This window comes from Falco rusticolus, chromosome 3 (genome assembly GCF_015220075.1).
Source record: "Falco rusticolus isolate bFalRus1 chromosome 3, bFalRus1.pri, whole genome shotgun sequence".
Lineage (NCBI taxonomy): Eukaryota > Metazoa > Chordata > Aves > Falconiformes > Falconidae > Falco > Falco rusticolus.
In genome coordinates this window covers 54,300,042-54,318,232 of record NC_051189.1, presented here as the reverse complement: position 1 = coordinate 54,318,232, position 18,191 = coordinate 54,300,042, and the positions used below count along the sequence as shown (strand labels likewise).

At 41.0% G+C, this 18,191-nt stretch overlaps 1 protein-coding gene across 1 annotated transcript in view; it reads left to right on the top strand.

The window, feature by feature from the left end:
* Positions 1-18,191, top strand: part of TAF4B (TATA-box binding protein associated factor 4b) — a 74,266-nt gene that overhangs the window by 18,172 nt on the left and 37,903 nt on the right. Inside the window, exons 4-9 of the mRNA XM_037379148.1 lie at positions 2,723-2,890; positions 2,994-3,116; positions 5,283-5,372; positions 8,602-9,108; positions 14,179-14,314; positions 14,909-15,014. Coding sequence (XP_037235045.1) covers positions 2,723-2,890; positions 2,994-3,116; positions 5,283-5,372; positions 8,602-9,108; positions 14,179-14,314; positions 14,909-15,014 — 1,130 coding nt within the window. The remainder of the gene's footprint in view (positions 1-2,722; positions 2,891-2,993; positions 3,117-5,282; positions 5,373-8,601; positions 9,109-14,178; positions 14,315-14,908; positions 15,015-18,191) is intronic.

Genomic DNA, 18,191 nt, shown 5'->3' with positions numbered 1-18,191 from the left:
TTTTTTTGTAAGCCATTTTTTTCTGTTGTAGAAGCTTGAGCACTTGGATGAGCCATAGGGCTGGATTCAAACAGCAGGAATGATGACTCCAGGAAAAATTAATAGCACTGTTCTGTTTTGAGTGGCTTCCTTGAAGCCCCTCTGTTTTGCAGAGGATTGCATAGTCCTCTGTACAAGCTACTTGTACAATAAAGAGTAAATAGGTGCAATATGGATACATCCTCCCATTGCAGGGTTGCTTCACTCTTTACACTGCCTAGGGTGGACAAGAGTATAGTGATGACAAGGGATTCTGTGCATAAGGTTGCAGGAACTGTCTGGAGAAAGGAAGGAAGAGCCCTTGGGTCTGTTTCATTGGCAGTGGTTCACTCACTAGTCCTAGAAGAACTTGCTGATGCTAGTCTTGACAGTTTATGAGGTCACGGGAGAGGAATGTTAGTGTGGAAGTATGTCATCACAAAAAACAGGAGACAGCAGAGAGGACATAATGCTTGGCTTGGTTGTGTATCTCTTATCCTGTGTGAAGTACAGTACTATCTGCAAAACTCTCTCTAGTTACTGACTTCACGATTATTCTCCTCCTCTACAAATATGTTTCTATTTTTTGATGTTCTTGAATGTTTAAGCTCTGAGGTTAGACAAAATACCTGCATTTTTATTTTCTACCTTCTTCCCAGATGGGATAACAGAGCTGCAAAGTATCTAATTAGCATCATGCTGGGGCACTTTCATTTGGATGCAGAGCACTTCTCTTGAAATAACTTCAAAATATGCAGGGTTAATGCCATTTTCTTTGTGGCGATGGTTTCTCTGTTGCTCAAAGTGAGAATGAGAATTGTCAGTAGTGAAAAAGGTTGAGGGCAGATGACAGAAGTTAATTCCCATATATCCATCTTCCTGGGAAAAGGGTCCAGCAGACTTCCTGTTGTTCCCTCCCTCAGCTGATAAAATGCCATTCTGGTCATGATGTGTAAACATGCTGGAATTTGCAAGAGATCAGCTCCTGTGAACCTCATGTTTTCGACTTTTAAAAGCCCAGGGCATTGCAGCTTGGCAGATCTGTACTCTGTCCCCTTCGTCTTCCTCCGGTCCATCTGTTTGTGGGATTCTCATGCCCAGTTTGCCTCCCTGTGGTCTTAGAGCTGTTGAGCCTCATCCTTGGAAGAGGCAGTGGTGGTGGCAAAGATCCTGCAGAGAGCGATTAAAGTGTTACCAACAGTGGGAGCCTAAGCTGGAAAGCTTTCTGGTAGCTGCCTGCTTCTTTCATGTCAAGCTGGCAGCAGCGGGGGGGGGGGGGGGGGGGGGGGGGACGGGACGGGGGGACGACCCACCCAGGAAAAAAAAAAGTATAAATAAATTACTAAAGTGCCAGTGTTTTGCTTTAGCTTCAAGTGTTAGATTATGAATTTTCCCTATCCTGAAAGACTTAAAAGCCCTTTGGTATTCTACATGGTGTCTGTCCTGCTCTGATTAGTTTTTATCCATGGTAGGATAAGTTAGGTTCTTGTGTTATGTCTTAGTAATGCAATTAGCAAGTATTAATTTGTGATTGTTGGACTAAACTGGGGTGCTTAAATGTATTAAGAGTAGGTGAAAGCAATTGTGTGTGTTGTGCAGATATGAACCTAGAATTTAGCCTACAAAACCAGACTTTCCCTTTCCCTTGAGAGGTTTGGAGGAAAAATGGCACTCAGCTTCAGGTTTCAAACACTAACCTGAAACTCTTGCTTTTCTGTAATCTGCAGGTTCAATCTGGTTTTTTAGTTCTCAGGTTGAGAAATGGAAAGTAGTTGGTTTTGTAGAGGTTAAGTCTTTTACCCGTAATGTATTCTGTTGTATTAGAATAACCTTGTTGGGATTTTGGGGGGTGTGGTTTTATTTCTTTTTCTCTTTAAAATCTGAAGTAGGAATACTTCATTTAGTCACTTTCCTCTGGAAACTACTGTTTAGCCTGGTTTGCAAAGGAGAGGGGCAGTTGTGTTCTTATTTTTTCCTAAACCTTCATTACTCTTTGTGGCTGGAGCTTCTGAATCTGTTGGTAAATTGTAATGAGATTTTTTTAAGAGAGGCCTCAAAATAACTATTTTGGTGAGTGTTTGTGTTTGGGTAGAGGAGAGATCCAAACTGCTCCCCTTGAGGAAAAGGCAGGAAGAGCTTGTTAAGGTTGCATTTGCTCAGCTGGCTGCTTTTGCTGGCACACGCATCCTTCGAGTGGACACCATCCTCTGCCTACCCTGCTCGTGATAGAGTAAGGGCAATCAGTAGAGCAGCTGTAGGGGGAAGAAAGGAAGATAAATAATCACTTAAGGTTGTCTTTATCTTCACAGTAGTATCAGCTGGCTTAGTATTGTCCAAAATTCATTAGGCTTAGACTGTAGGAGCCTGGCAAAGTTAATATATTGGCTTGTTCAAGACAACTTTACCTTTCTGTCTTCACTTGAAGTTGCAGGCAGTGCTTAAGTGTGGGTGAGCCTCTACCATTTCTTCACCCCACCCTTGATTTAAAAACAGCATTATAGCTGTGGGGGTTCTATCACTTAGTGTATTAAATAGAGCCTCTCAAAGCATATGAATCCAAACTTTAAAAACTTTAAAAAGTTAAAAAATGGCTTATGTAAGTTCTAAATAGTAGTGTGGAGGGAGGGCGCCACCTTATATGCTAGTAGAACACAGTGTTTGTCACATTAGTCTTTGGTTAAAAAGTGTTAATTTTTCCTTTCAGCCAGCAGCTGCAACAGCTAGTGTTACTACAGTTACTGCTGTAAAGCCTTCGAGTACTGGAACACCTGTAAAACTTCCAGTTACAGGACCACCTGCACAAGCTATCTCCCAAAAGGCAGTCTCTGTGAAAGCAGAGGGCACAACAGTAGCACAGACCAGCGCTTCTACAGTAAGGAAAAAAAGAAGTTTAATTAAAAATTAACATTCTCTATATTCATCAGAGATTGGACAGCCAATGCAATATCTAAGTCTTCTCTTTATTTCCACATTAGGAGATGCTAGAGAATGTGAAGAAATGCAAGAATTTTCTTGCTACGCTAATAAAGCTGGCATCTAGTGGACCTCAAGCCCCTGAGATGGGGCAGAATGTGAAGAATCTCGTACAAAATTTATTGGTGAGATTATTTTTTTTTTAAACAGTCTGTATCATTTGTGTATCATTTTTTTACATTCTTTGTTGTAGTTCTGTTGCTTGTCTTTTTTTTTCCTTTTTTTCTTTGAACAGCTGAAGAGTTGGATTTGTAGCTGAGTATATCTGACCCTTTTCAAGTCTTAAATTATAGCTCTTCTTTTAACTGGATCCCATTATATATTTACCCACCCCACCCCCACCCTGTTCATTTTATGCACACAGGTAACTGACAGCAGGAGGAGCTGACAGTGTTAATACAGCTTCTGGATCTGAGCTGGGTTTTTTTGTGGTGGTGTAGTTCTGAGTCCTCAACAGCAAGAGTATTGCCATGGAGGTTATAGTGCAGTGCTATGTCTATACTGCTGCTTGATTCCAAGACAGAACTGGTTTTCAGGTTGATAGTGAAGCTCCAGTGGAACAAGGATGACATTATCTATGTCTTCAGACAATGGGATGGAGAAAATAACATGATGGCTGCCAACCTCTCTCTCTCCTTGCAGGTAGCTTCTGTATGCTGCTTCATGCTGTAACCCAGCACAGCTGGGTTTTCTTGGTAACAATTTCTCCTGCCACTTCTTGTCTTTGCATTTGACCACTGCTGCTGTTTTGTTGTTCCACCATTGCAGAAGGCTATGTTCCACCATAGCAGAAGGCTGGTGGAGGGAGATGGCTTTGCTAGTGGTACCAAAGGATTTTCAGTCTAGAAACACATGGTGTAAATGGAGGTGTAATTACAGAGAGCAGATTGTTCAGAGAGCAAATTTTGCAAAAATCTGATTCCTCTGCCTCTGTGTCCCTGCCCAGGCTATACACCTTGCTTCTGTAGGAAAATACTGGAGTTGTTCCTTCTTGTGCTTATAGTACTTTTTTATTTTTAAGAACTCTTGTTACCAGACATTAATACCTCATTAACTGTGCACTTGTTTGCTTTTTGTAGTATTTTAAAATGCTGTTCTTTTGCCATTCAGTTTGTGTATATGATTTAAATGTGAAATAAATTAATGTTTTGTATGTGTGAAAGAAACAAGTAAACAGCAGCTGTGAAGTAAAGTGGTCCTTAAGGCAGCATCTTATGAAGTGAGTGTCAAGCACCTTGTGTGCACAGAGATGTAGTGTACCAAATCACTGCATTTGTATCTGTGAGACCCTCGGTGACCTGTATCCACAACTCGGTGAGACCTAACAGGCAGCAGATCAAATGACTAAATAGGAGAGCTGCCCTGAGTTTGGTTTGTCTGTGAATATACAGTCCTTAACACCCTTGCTCTGGTCATGTAGCTCCTTGGAACAGTTGTTCCAAAGGAGACTACAGTTTAGAGAAGTAATTTATCTGCAGAGACTGAGATTGGTGCTGGGGTCCCTCTTCCTTGTGTGTCTGCAGCTTTTTAGAGGAGGTAATATTCTTGGTGACTCTGTGTCAGGGTCTCACCTGGGAGGGTGAGAAAGGGCAATAGTGTCTGGGGCTACCCACACCCTGTCATGGTCCTGCTGAGGGGTCTGTGAAGTCTGTTGCAGCTTCCTAACCCGCCCAAGCCTGGAGTCAGGTGTTCCTGTTGGGGCAGCATGGAAAGCATTAAGAAAGAAAAACTGTACTCTGCAAGCCAGAAGGCTGTTACTGTAGTGGTGTGCAGAAGTGATGTTCTGAAGTTCAGTTTCTCCTGCTTTTGAAAGTCAGTATTGCTTTATTATGCTATGTGTGCATTAGACTAGAATTGTCTTACAAAAACTACCGAGTTGTCTTCTGTCTCCATCTCTTTAAATTGATCTCTATGCAGGTAAACTACCCTTACAGAAAAATAGTGGATTTTAAATATCTCTGTATAACAATGAGGTACTCAAAAGGATCAGTGCTACTTAAACTTGTTTCAATCAGTTCAGTGAATGGGTGCTTGAACACGTATCCTTACGTAAGTTAACTGCCTGTAGTTGAAAAAAGTAGTTTAATTTGATACTACTATGTCTAAATTACAACATCCTTCTATCCTAAAACATTTTGTTTAAAAATACAGAAGGAAAAAAAAAATTGAGTACTGAAATCGAACAGTTCTGTGATAATGTAAATTTCCATGAATTTTTTACAATATCTGGGGGAATATATATGGTAAATTCATAGTTATAATTTCTCATTGTAATTATACTTTCCTCTTAGGAAGCAAGAATTGAACCAGAAGAGTTTACAAAAAAGCTCTACAAAGAGCTCAAGTCATCTCCACAACCATATTTAGTTCCTTTTCTCAAGGTAAGCATCATCTGATTTGGATATGCAGTATTTAACGAGGCGAGGGAGGAGGACCAGAAAAGAAAGAGTCAGAGCATTCAGATAGGTATTTGCTTGGATTAGTTGGGGAAATGGTGCTTAAGCCAGCCCTGTGTGACGGTTTGCTCTTGGAAAGAATTTTTTGGGGCCTTAGGATTTCTGGGGAGTAATTTATGCTGTGTTCTTAAATTGGAGAGTAATTAGCCTCTAGCTGTTAGTGGAGACTAATGTTTAGGAAGCTGGTGCATCTGCAGTAGGGCAGCTATACTAAGATGACCTCTTACTTTCTCATGAAAACTGAGTTTAAAGCAGAAGACTGAGAACAGTGGCTGTGCACAGCTTATGCAGTATTCAAGATTAAAAATCTACATAAAGCTGTTCACATGTTTTATGGTTTGTGTGTAACTAGAGGCAGAAAAAAACCCCACCCTTTTCTCCAGAAAGAGTCTGACAGAACTACTGCAGTTTCGGAAAGGTAACTCAGGACAATTCTACCTCCATTCAAGCAAATAAACATGCAAATTAAAAATCACTCTCTTAACACTTTCAATCATATGGTGGAATTAACAAAATAAAAATAAACATCTTTATACAGCAAACATTAAATCCCAGTGAAAACATGGAAAACTTGGTTACATTTACTTAAACACCATGTACACAGTATTCATAGGCTTGATGGTTCTGCACTTTTGCTCAGTGTTCACTATAGACATGATGGAGAATCAAGGAAGAATAGTTAGCTGGGACAGGTTTTCTGGAGTTTGTCCTCTTCCTTATTATTTGACAGCACATATAATAATGTATGTAATAATGTTGATACTGCTTTAGATGGCTGGTGTTAATCTGTTCAAGTGTGGGATGAATATTTTTGTTACAGTGGCAACCTTTAAATGCTTGCTAGCAAGCTTGCCATGAGTCTAGAAGACTACAGCCATCTCTGCAGGGCTTGATGTAAAATTTTCATGTTGGTCGTTTATTCTCTATTTAATTCCTGGAGGCTTCTTAAATGCCCCTGAAAAAGCTAGAAAAGCAGACAGCTCAGGGTATGGGCTTTCTTGCATCCAGTGCAGCTCTGGCTGCAGAAGGATGGGGCTCACTGTGAGTACAGGGACAGTGTGACTGGCAGAGGTTTCCTGTGAGCTGCACAGCATCTCAGCAGAGCTCTACTAACTGCCAGGGCAAGTTTGGCTTCAGAAGTAGTGTAGCTGCTTTATCCGGGGGCTCGGCTAATGAACCCCACTGGACATGGGCTGGCTGTGCCTGCACGGGACCTGCTGTGCTGTGTTCCCAGAACAGTGCAGGTGAACTCAGTAGCTCTGCGCAGACCCAGGCTAGATCTGGCACAGCTAGACCTTGTTTGGGGCTGGTGAGCCCTGATAGCCCCAAACTAGCTTATGCAGAGAACTTGAGGGGCGGCCGCACTGCACTTGCTAATGCTTCCACTCCTTTGGGGCCCCCAAGGTTTAGCACAGTACTCTTGTCCTCATGCACTCACAGAAGGGGCTCAGCCTGAGTTAATAAGCCATCCCGTAGTGTGGAGAGCTGCTGGAGTTGGTGCATAGACCTTGAGGCAGTTACACAGAAGCCGAGTTGGGTTCATCAGCAAGTGTCAGACCCTGCCCTATCACAGCAGAGCCATTGCACGTTTCTCTTGCAGCATGCTGCCAGATACTGGTAGCACCTAGGCTTTTCTGTTTTGGGCAGTATCCATACCCCATAAACCTTGACAAGGCGCTGTCTCCCTGTTGCACGCTATATTAACAAAGAGATACTGTGACTTCTGAAATGTTTAGACATCATGGTCAAAAATAGCTGACTTTGTAGCATTACCCGTGCCTTGCACCCTGGTAGCTTTTTTTCTGAAGTGTCGTCAGGAGGTGTAGTTGGTACACGCCAGTAAGGTCTGGTCTGTAACTGTGAGCAGCAGTGGCAGGGCTAAGTGCCAAATGGAAGCTGACTTCAGGAGCACTTCTCTAAGGTGCTGTGAGGATTGGTGCTGGCCTTATTTGGGGGGGAAATGCTTGCAGCTCAAGTCTGGAAAGAAATTTGGTACGGCTTGTTGCCAATTCACTTTTAGTGAAGTGGAATTTTAGGGAGGACTCTTTGGAGTTGTCTCTTATCTTTAAGCTGCAGGTTTTTGATGAAGTTGCATGTGTTTTGTTTTGTCTGTTCCAATAAGTGGAAAAGAACAGTGACTTGGCTGTGAAGCCTGCTTGATTTTCAAATCTGTGCTGGATGTGTTTGATAAATAAATTGCATCCAGGAGCATGAGGAAAGCTGAGCAGCCTTTTAAAAGAACAGGGAGTGAACACTAGAAATAGGTGTGCCACAGAAGGTCCAGATGTGCAAATAATTTGTTCACTTAGTAAATTAGCATGTGAGACGTTCCTTTTGTGTGAAGCCCAGAGCAACATCACTATGCTGGAGGGGGGGAAAAAAAAGCATTTGTGAGAATATACAGGTAGCTGCAGAACTGATTTCCCCTGGTTCTGAGCCATAACAGATTGTACATAGTCTAGGGGAAAAATCTGTAGAGGGCTTGACAATTATTCTGTCCATTAACCTTCTCAAACACAGCTGTAGTAAAAATGAGGTGTTGCCAGATACCCTTACTAATGTTCTGTTGCAGGGAACTGTCTGGCTGAAGTTGTGCTGCTGCAGCTACGCAGACATTATTAAAGTGGTATCCCCCCCTAGTGTAGATACAGCTGTATTGGTGTAGAAGTGCTGGTATCTTCAGAGCTTGTTTCTGACTTTATTGGATAATTTGTAGTTCTCTGTCAGAAAGGCTCTATGGAATAAACACAGCTGTTACAATATAGCAGGGTTTTTGGCAAAACAAATTTTTCTGAGGTAGTAGAGCAGTTAAAGTGGTCTTACTCTGACACATAAATTCCACATTGAAAAATCTGAACAAAAGAACAAAGTTATGGGTGAGTTTCCCTATAGGTGGGATTTGCTATGTGCAGTGAAGCCGTGGTGACTGTTGACCTTTGTTCCGCCTGTTTTGGTGATTCTTGCGGTCTTTACTGAGCAGTATTGTCATCAATTTAAGAGTGCCTGAATTCTAGTGAAACTTGTTTGGAATAAGTAATTTATTGTCTCATGAAAAGTTAAATTGGAAGATGAGGAGAGGATTCAGTTGTTAATGTATCGGTATTGTGGAAGACTCTGCTGATGTTACATCTAGTGATTTTTGGTTTTCTTCTAGAAAAGCATGCTTGCCTTACGGCAGCTAATGCCCAATGCTCAGAGCTTTATCCAGCAGTGTATGCAGCAGCCAGCTCCAACCCAAGAAGCTCTTTTGACTTGTACCTCTGCAGCACCGTCTTCTGTAACAGTCACAGCCTCTCCAGTTATAAAACCAGCCCTTGCCAGCACATCGGCAACAGCTTCTATGCAGACGGTGAAGCCTGTTTCTTCTGCAGTGGTGGCAGCATCTCTTCGGCCTGCAGCTTCAGTCCTCACCACAACAATAGCAACGTCAGGGCTGACTGCTATCCAAACTGTCAAGCCAGTCTTCACCTCTGCAGTAGCAACGTCCTCTCTCCAGTCTGCAAAACCACTGCTGGTCACTACAGCAGCATCTTCAGCCACAACCCCTCTGCAGTCTTTGAAACCGGTCGTTGGAACCCCAATCAATATTAAAGTCTCACAGACAAACTCTGTTGTTGCGCAGTCAGTAGGTGCTCAGCAAGTGGTTAAAGTGAAACAGTTGGTAAGATTAATTTCTTCACTTCTCTGTAACCAGGCTTCTTCATTTTGTAAAGAGGATACCAATTTGATTCTTAGCTTTTTTTTTAATTAACATATGAATCTAGTCTGTCATGAGTTAATTGGTTATTAAGCCCTTGCTGAAAAGGTGAATCTAAAGCCAAGGTGGAAGGTCGGTCTCTTGCAAGACATGCTGATCACCATTCCACCAGACTGAACATCCAGCTTGAGACACGGGGGAATAAGAGTTCTGACCCTGGCTACGCGTGCAGGAAAGCCAGATCATTATCTGAAAGAAAATGCAGGAAATGCTAGTGTCAGAAACAGAAAATGCTGATGGGATGCTTACATTAATTACTGTTAGATGCCCTGTTAGGGCTGTGCCTCAGCTAGCCACCAGGGATTCCAGTGTCTGTACCTTAGTGGTTCCTACCTTGGATACTTTGCAGGCACAAGTGACTTGATGATGTTTAGTGATATGTTAACCGAAATGTACAGACTAGCTCAAGGAGCTTTTCAGAGCAGAGTTCTGACCTCTGCATTTACTAAGACATGTTAATTATGAAATCATCGAAAAGTAAGGTTTTTCTATCAGGCCTCATTAGCTAACAAATTCTGGGAGGAATAAATGTCTTATTAAAACAATACCCTCAAAAGCAATGTGTTAACATTTTTTTTTCTTGGCACAGGTTAACTTCTTGCTAATGTTCATGTTAAATACCAACAAACTGTGGATCACAGCTATACCCAAAAGAGGAACATTGTGAAGTACATTAGGTTTGATTTATGGGTGTTTGAGATAGAGGTGGACCAGTCAAACACCACACTACTCACTAAGTAATGTTCTCACATATTTTGAGAGAATAGTCTCCCTTTGCCAGCTAAAGAACTCAATTCTTGAATAGGACTTCCTTGTAAAGATCTCTTTCCTTAAAAAGAGGGGAAAACTTTAGACTTCCTGTGAAGCTAGATTTACTTACTACAGGTATAGTAGGGCATCGTGTGTGAATTCCCTTCGTAGTTTATTTATTGTGTATACTTGACTTAACAGTATTCAGACCCCTAAAATGTTTTCCTCTTTTAGTTTTCTTCCTTTCAAAGTGTATAAGGTGGATGTAATACAAGAATCCCGCATTCTAAACAAAGAGCTTATACTACCAGCTTTTCACCTTTCCAAATTTGCTTAAAAAGAGCAAAGCTTTCAGCTATGTGAAGGGGATAGGGGCTACTTTTTATGAGTGGGTTTGTTTAAAAAACAAAACAACAGTTATCAAGCATATGCAGTGACAGTCTTTGATAGTAGTAGCTAAAGCCAAATTGGAAAGGGAGTTGGTAACCTTGCTGTCTTTGAGGACTAAATTTGAAATTTCAGCCAGAAGAAAATGAGGGCTTCTTAGGTTGTACAAGGCTTGGAGAGCAGGTTGTTGGCTACACAGCAAGTCATGTAATCCAGGGGAAAGGTTGACCATCTGTACAAATAGATGAGGAAGCTTGACACTAAACTGGGGAATCAAAACAGTTCTTGAATATGATATTGGTGAACTCAAAAAATTACTTCTGCCTTCTCCACTACTGCAGTATTGCAGCCTGTTGCAATTGCTTTTCTTCACTGTGCCTTACAAACATTGAATTACATACAAAACATGTTTTTATCCTCATTTCTGTAGATCACAAGCTTAGTGTTAAAATATTTGCTCTTCAAAATACCTATCTAATTTTGATCTTGGACATAGTCGAAGAGCTGAGTTGACCACTGTGCAGCTTAGCCATATCAGGAGTTTGGTGTTTGTTCAGACAACCTATTAGCACAAAGAACAAGTTAGTAGAAGTGGCTGCATCTTCTAGGTCTTCCCTAATGCCTTTGCTTGAAAGGACAGAGGGTCTGTTTCCTTCCACAAGAAAACAAACCTGGACCTCCCCTCACTAAACAGAAGGGTCCTGCTGCCAGCTGAAAGGAAGCACATGCCAGCTGTGCAAATCTGTCTATACAATGCTGCCAGCAATTTATTTCCTTTTCCAGCCTGCAGGGTTTTCTGATGCCATACGCTCCCTCTGCATTCCCATTTCTAATTTAGGTCTCTTGTGCTTGAGGAATGTAAAGCAAACTTTCATGTTCCAGCTCTGTTTTAATGGTGGTGTGTGGGAATGCAGTATGGTAGTATTTTAATTTTAAAATTGTGACCAAACCGATGCAAAATGTAACTTTCATTTCTGTAGCATGCTTATCAAAACCTCTGGGTTCATATAGCGGATGCTGAGGGACCTGTTCTTCAGGGATGCTGTTGGGATTGATCTCATGCCTGTGCTGTGAGAGTTCCATGTTTGGAAGGGTTCCTTCCTGGTGACTTTCGTAATGCAGCCTCATTTGAGATCGTTGGCTTACAAAGAAGTTTCATCTTGGAAATAAAGCTTGTCTTGGTATAGTATTGCTTTGTCTTTTGATAAAGCACAATAAATGAAAATTTACATTACCAGACACTGGCCTCCAATGGCGGGAAGGGTGCTGTGAGACTGCAGCTTCATATTAAGCATAAAGAGCAAGAATTTTATGGTGTTGTCCCTGCAATTACCAGTGAGGTGCTCTCCCTGGACATTGCTAACGGTTGAAGAAAGGAATGAAGTGTTCGTGCTGTTCCAACTGCTTGTTCTTAGTGAGTTATTAGTTTTGAGTCCCCTTAGAGCTGGGCTTTCTTGAACAGACGAGTCGCCTCCGTTATTTTTCAAGGGTTTTTTGTCCTGGATGTATGCTTTTCCATTCAGCTGGTGAGGCTTTCTTCACGAGGTAAATACTGCTTGTAGCGTGTGATGGTACCTCAACATCTCTCTGCTAATCTCTGAACTTCGCTTTATGAATGTGAAACAGGTTCAAGTAAGGCTAATCAAAGCCTCTCTCAAGCAGCTGTCTCTGTGCTGTCAGCTGGATGTTGCATTGCAATTTTTTTTTTACTTGTGTTGATGCTTTTTCTTCTGATGTCTCTGTCAACCTATTTAACGGGGCATAAAGGAACAGTCCCTTTACTTCTTGCTGCTAACCTGAAAAAAAGACAATAACTATTTCTCAAAGATGTTATCTATTCTTTAGATCCTTGTCAAAAATTCTAGGATTGTTGCCCCCTCCTGTTGCAAGTCCCAAGGACCTCCAGTTTTTGTTAGTCTAGCAGCTAGAATGGCAAACAGGAAATCTGCTTTATTACCAGCGCAACCTTTCTGTTTCTCGTTGGTCTAGTCTGCTTGGTTACTTGACTTATTTCCCAGTCTCCACCTAGACTATTGATTTAACATTGCCTATCTCTGTTCTTTTGTCTGCCATGCCTAATCTTGAATGCTTATGTTTCCTCCTGTGCTGTTGCATGCTGAAGATGAAGCATCGTTCTAGCTGGTGGTAGGGAGGATCTCTAGGTGGATGTCAGTGTGGGTGCTGGTGGAGCCTGAGAGTAGTTTGTCCGAGCTGGTCAGTGGCTCTGTAATTACCTGAACACATAAATGATGCTGTTAATGTTATTTGTAACTTCCAGTGTATGAAAACGGGATTTTTCAGAAAGATCAAACTGTGCTTTGATAAAAACATACAGAAGCAAATGTTAGTGTCCGTACTATTTCACGAGGAAGCGCTGCATGTGTGAGCCTTGACTCTGTCACAGTCTGTTCCTGTTCTTGTGTGGTTCTTTCCTTTCAAGGATCTTGTGTTTCTTCTCAAGAGCTGTCTCTTTGTTACCTGGTTTTCAGACACCACCTTTAGCTCAATTATTCTATATTACTGCTGCTATGCCAAACCCCCACTATTAATATGGGGATGGGTGGGTGTATCTTGACTGTTTGATACGCAAAGTACCTCTTTTTGTGAATGTGTGATGCTTATGCTGGTGATGTTTACTGATAAATATGAAGTTAGATGACAGGAGACAGCCTAATGTCAGAAGTATTACAGATGTCAATTCTTTCATTAAACTAACTTACGCAGTGTTCCTGTACAAGCACTCTTCACACTTTCTAAAGTTAGAATAAAAGATGCAGAGGAGAAAAAGTGGCCTCTTGACCCTGGAAATTCCTTTGTATTAGCTTCTTGCTGCTAAAAATAAGATTCAGTCTGAAGATGCTGATTATTTTGTGCTTTGGTAAAAGCACATCTTTTTACTACTTATAATCAAGAACTTTTCCAAAGGATGTATCAAAAGTTGCAGCCCATGTTCTACTAGCCAGGAGGCATAGAAATGAGGCTTTTAAGGATGCTGCAATTTTATTACTTTCTTGTATTTTAATAGTTGCCCCTGAAGAGGAAGAATTAGTATTTATGCGCTGTTCCTGTAGGTCTGTGTTATGATGACATCCTGCTGTTGGGTTTTGTTTCTTTCAAGAGCGTCCTTAAACAAAACTATCGACCCTTGTTCCTTTTTACCCTTCAGCAGTGTACCAATGTTTTTGTGTAGAAGCTCTACTTGCTGTAGGTGTTGCTAGTTGGTACTTCGTGTTCCCCCTAACTGGTGTTCAGTGTACTTTTGCTTGATGCTTTCAAACTCAGCATCTCAATTTACAATTGATATTGTGGCTCTAAAAATGCATTAGCAACTTTATAGTGTGTACTCATAATTCTTGTCAGGAAAAGGATTTCATGTAAGACTTCTGTTTGTTCTGGTGTTCTCTCCTTTTAACTAGGTATATGTGATACCTACCCTTTTGAACTTATTGGCAGGCAGACTCCATATTCAATTGTTAAGTCTGTTAACCAAGACAGGAAAGCCTCTTAGTGTAATGGATTGTGAAATACTTGGTGAAACTTATCTATTATGGTTAACAACAGAGAATAGGGGCAAAATGTCTGTTAGAACTCACTGAATGAGCTGGAGCTTAAAGCTCACCACCGGTTGTCTTGACAAGATTTCTTGTCATGAATTTTTTTTAAAAAGTGATGTTTTTGTGAGCACGATGTTTGCTTTTGCTTTAATGCATGTATGCATGCCCAGCAGCACTTCATGTATACATGCCCAGCAGCACTTCTGGCTAAATGTGTTGATACTACTTACTTCTCTGTATGTTTAGCTCTTATCACTCTTGATATTGGATATTCCGCTTCCAGGTAGTCCAACAACCATCAGGAACCATTGTAAAGCAAGTGTCCACTCTCCCGCAACCCTCAACGCTGACCCTACAGGCATCTGCTGAGAAGAGGATGCCACAGAATACACTTGTTCAAACCAGCCACTTTCCTGCAGGTAAAGTGAAACCCCTTTCATGGAAAAGGAGAGGACTGCTGAGGTATAGAAATAAGTGCAGGCTGTTGGTAGGTTGTAGGAATGTAAGAAGGTGGCTGTCTGTCAGGAGCAACCAGCTCTGTGCGATAAGTTGAACATCTTTACTGTCTGCTTGGAGTTCTGATGAGAAATTTGGTGCTGTGTCTCCTTCTGGCACCTGGTAAAAGCATGTCAATCAAACATTTGTACTTGTTAAAATACTGTGAGTAAGCTCCTTGCAGTGAACTTCCATTAAACTGTGATGGCTGTGAGAGTCGTTTCATGACTTTGCTTTTTAAATTTAACAGGTCAAGGTTGATGTATAATGTGAGTTTGTCTCAGCCAGACAGTTTTTGCTAAAACCTTACACTGGTCGACACAGAGGAGGGTGTTTGTTGACAGCACGTAGGGGTTTTGGTTATACAGAACATATAGAATGTAAGAAACGGACCTAATTAGTTGTTACTGAGTCTGCAGTAGCCTTTGCTAGAAGTACAAACCGATTAAACAGTTGTCTTTAGCATTTTGCTTTCTATTATGGCATGTTCTTTGTTTTTGGTTTGTTGGTTTTTTTAGGCTCCATTCTGAAACAAATTACCCTGCCAGGAAATAAAATTCTGTCGCTTCAAGCATCTCCTGTTCAGAAGGCTAAAATAACAGAGAACGGAGTAACATCCTTCAGGTAAAAAATAAACAATATCAGAAGTTTACTATAGGAAGGAACAAAAGGAACAGACAGCAAGTGTGGAGGTGGGAATGGAACCCAAATAAAAGCACTTTCTAAAGAAACCTGTTCGATAGGTGTTTTTCATGTTATAATACTAATCGGCAAGGGGAAACTAAAACTTTTGACCTCATAGCAGATGTTAATTATTCTTAATGTAAGAAAACTGTCCTGATGAGGTTGGATTTTCATCATGCTATCACAGGAGTGTAATTATATGAACAGTGTGCATCGACACATCGGTTTTTCAGTTGTAGAGGAGACACATTGATCTCCATTCCGCAAGTACTGGTAACTAATCTAAAGCAAAGTTACCTTGTATTAAAAGCTCTCCATAGGATTAAAGCAGATATAATCTCTGTTTTTCACAGGCAGCCGAACAGCATTGAACTGTTACTTGGACTGGCTTGGTAATCTGTGTAAAGCTCTGCTGTATTTAAAAATCTTTTATTAGCTTCTCTTACAAGCTTGTTCCTGTATGTAGAGGTGAAAGTCTTTGACTACACCTCTAATTATGACTTCTGGCATATTCTTCAGGCCTTCAGATTACAAGAGTGCTTAAAGCTTTTAGTTCTGGTAACTGATTAACTTTTCAAAAGCAGAAATTATTTTTGTAGCTCTGAAATGTAATGTTGGAACAGAGGTGCAGACTGCCATAAGCGTTATTGGTCTTAAGACTTCAAGGCAAGCTTGGAGTTGTTCTTCCAGGGGTAAAACCAGACATGACACCTTTGTCTTGTTTTCAGCTGACTTCTCATCTCTTGAAAGCTACAGCTTTGTGTGAACTGGTATAGACAGAGAGCTGTTGTTGTTCACAGTAACATATGTATACAGTGAACACTGAAAACACTGGTAGCCAGAAGTTGAAATGAAAAGCTGGTGTTGAAGTAATAGCTCTGTTCAGTTGCCTCAAGCTCTGATGAAGTATACTTCAGAATATAATTTGGGATCTAATTTCAGGTAATGATGTTTGGGGAAAAAAATCCACCAAAAAAAGACAAACATTTTATTTTTTCTGTGATCTTGCAATTGGAATATATCAACTAGCTTATGTGAAAAAGTTTTGAGTTCTTGGAGTTCCTTCCCTGGATTGTTTAATTCTTAGTGTAGGAAAAACACTGCTTTTACAGTGTGATCCATGATGGATTTCTGTTCTTGCTTTTGAATTACGATACTCATAAGGCCATGAGAATTCAGATTTGAAATCTCTAATTCGCCTTAAATTTTTCTGGTAATTCTCTTGTCTCTGAAGAATTTATGTCTTTGGATACACCCTGGTGCTTATTCTATTCACTGCTACTAAAGTTTCTGACTAAAAACTATGTATGAGAATCTTCAGGCACACACTGCCCAGGTTCAGGTATATGAACCTTTGGCTTCCTGTGGTCAAGTATCTCTGTTCTCCAAGCAGGTCTAGCACCACATAGTGTTAATCTGGCCTGGGCAATAGATGATTCCTGGTAAACTGTGAAGTGGTTTGCTCTCTTCTGTTCTGACTTCCAGTATTCCCAGCACAGCTATTCGTTGTGACTGTGATCCAGCAACTGCTGGTCATGTGTGATGCAGAGAGAAGCACCGTGGTCCTCTTTCTGGTTTTGTGATGACATTTGTTGTGGGCAGAGAGCATATCTTGTAACTGATGTGATTGTACGTGTGACACTTCAAACTGTGTACTGTCATTGCAGTATGTCATCAAGCCTGACTCCCTCTGCCATTGTGTGACTAGGTTAGGTTAGGATTCAAGAATGTAATACTCACCGAGCTGTATTTAGCATCAATTTGACCTTGTCTGCTCGTTAATGGACTGTTTTAGCTTGCTTGAGATGAGCAGTAAGAAAAATGGTGATTCCCCACCCTGCCTTTCCTATTAAAGAAAAACTTCTAGAAATTACTTCAGCTAAGCATGGGCATTGCTGGCACTTGATTGCCCCATGGCATGTATTGTAATGGGCAGTCTGTTTTTAAAACATCAAGATCTTTATAAACTGCTCTACATACTTCTGTAAAGTATGTGCTATATTTGCATCTTCAAATATTTGTTTTGCATCTATTCTATTTAATAGTGTGGTTTGCCAAAGGACATACAACTCTGACTTGTGCGTTTTGTCCGGAAGGTACTAGCGGTCTCGACTGGCAGAAAAACAGGAGCGAGACAGCAGAGTGGAGAACATCTGGGCAGTTGCTTCTCCTGCGCTGTGGTGGTTGTGGAGCACTGGTGGTTCTCGCTCTGCTGGAATTGTTCTGTCCCATGTTAGTTGTCTGTGATGGTGCACGGAGGCTTGGGTTAAGCATGTCTTTCTAGTTTTCCCTTTGACTGTTGTGTAAAATGGAGTAAATATAGATTCAGAAGATGTGTGTTGGTCACACACCAGAGGGTGCTACAGACTCATTTTTCAGCTGATGGAGGCACATTCGTAGATGTGAGGTTGTTGAGAGCTACTTTTCCAGTGGAATATTCAGTATAAGCATCAAAGCTGGCTTCATACAGGGTAACACTCAGAACTCTGTGTTCAGGTTTTCCCCTTGTCCTGATAATCTTACGTCACTGGAGACTTAAAACAGCCGGGAGAGTTTTTCTTGTTGATTTCTGGGTGTGACATGATCAAATGCAAAAACCATTAAAAGAAGTGGTGTGAAAGAGGGGCTTTATGGAGGAAGTGCTGAAAATGAAAGCAAGTCAGTAGCCAACAGAAACATTTGCATGTAAATTTATCACCTGAGAATGATTTTTGTAGCTTACTCAAAGTATGTGATACATACTTACTTCAAATGATTGAGGTTTCTTTGAACAGCAAGGAAAAAAGTATAGTAACAAGTACAAATTTAGCGTGGCTTCTGAAATTTACGTTATTCTTTAGGGAACACTTCTTCTAAGGAAACGTAATGGTAGTTTCTTTGGGTTAAGTAAAATAAGCACAGCAGTGTTTTCATAGGTGCAAATTAATGTTTCTTCAAGGCTAGTGACTCAGTGACTTAATGCAATTTTATGTCCCACAGTGAAGAAGTTAGAATTGGTCCTTAAAAACAGCAGAGACAGAGATGTCTGCTTGCGTATGAGCTCTTGTAAGGCTGGTTGTAAGGAACTGAAACTTGTGTATGTAGAAAGGTAGGTAGATATATAGTGTAGAAGTTTAC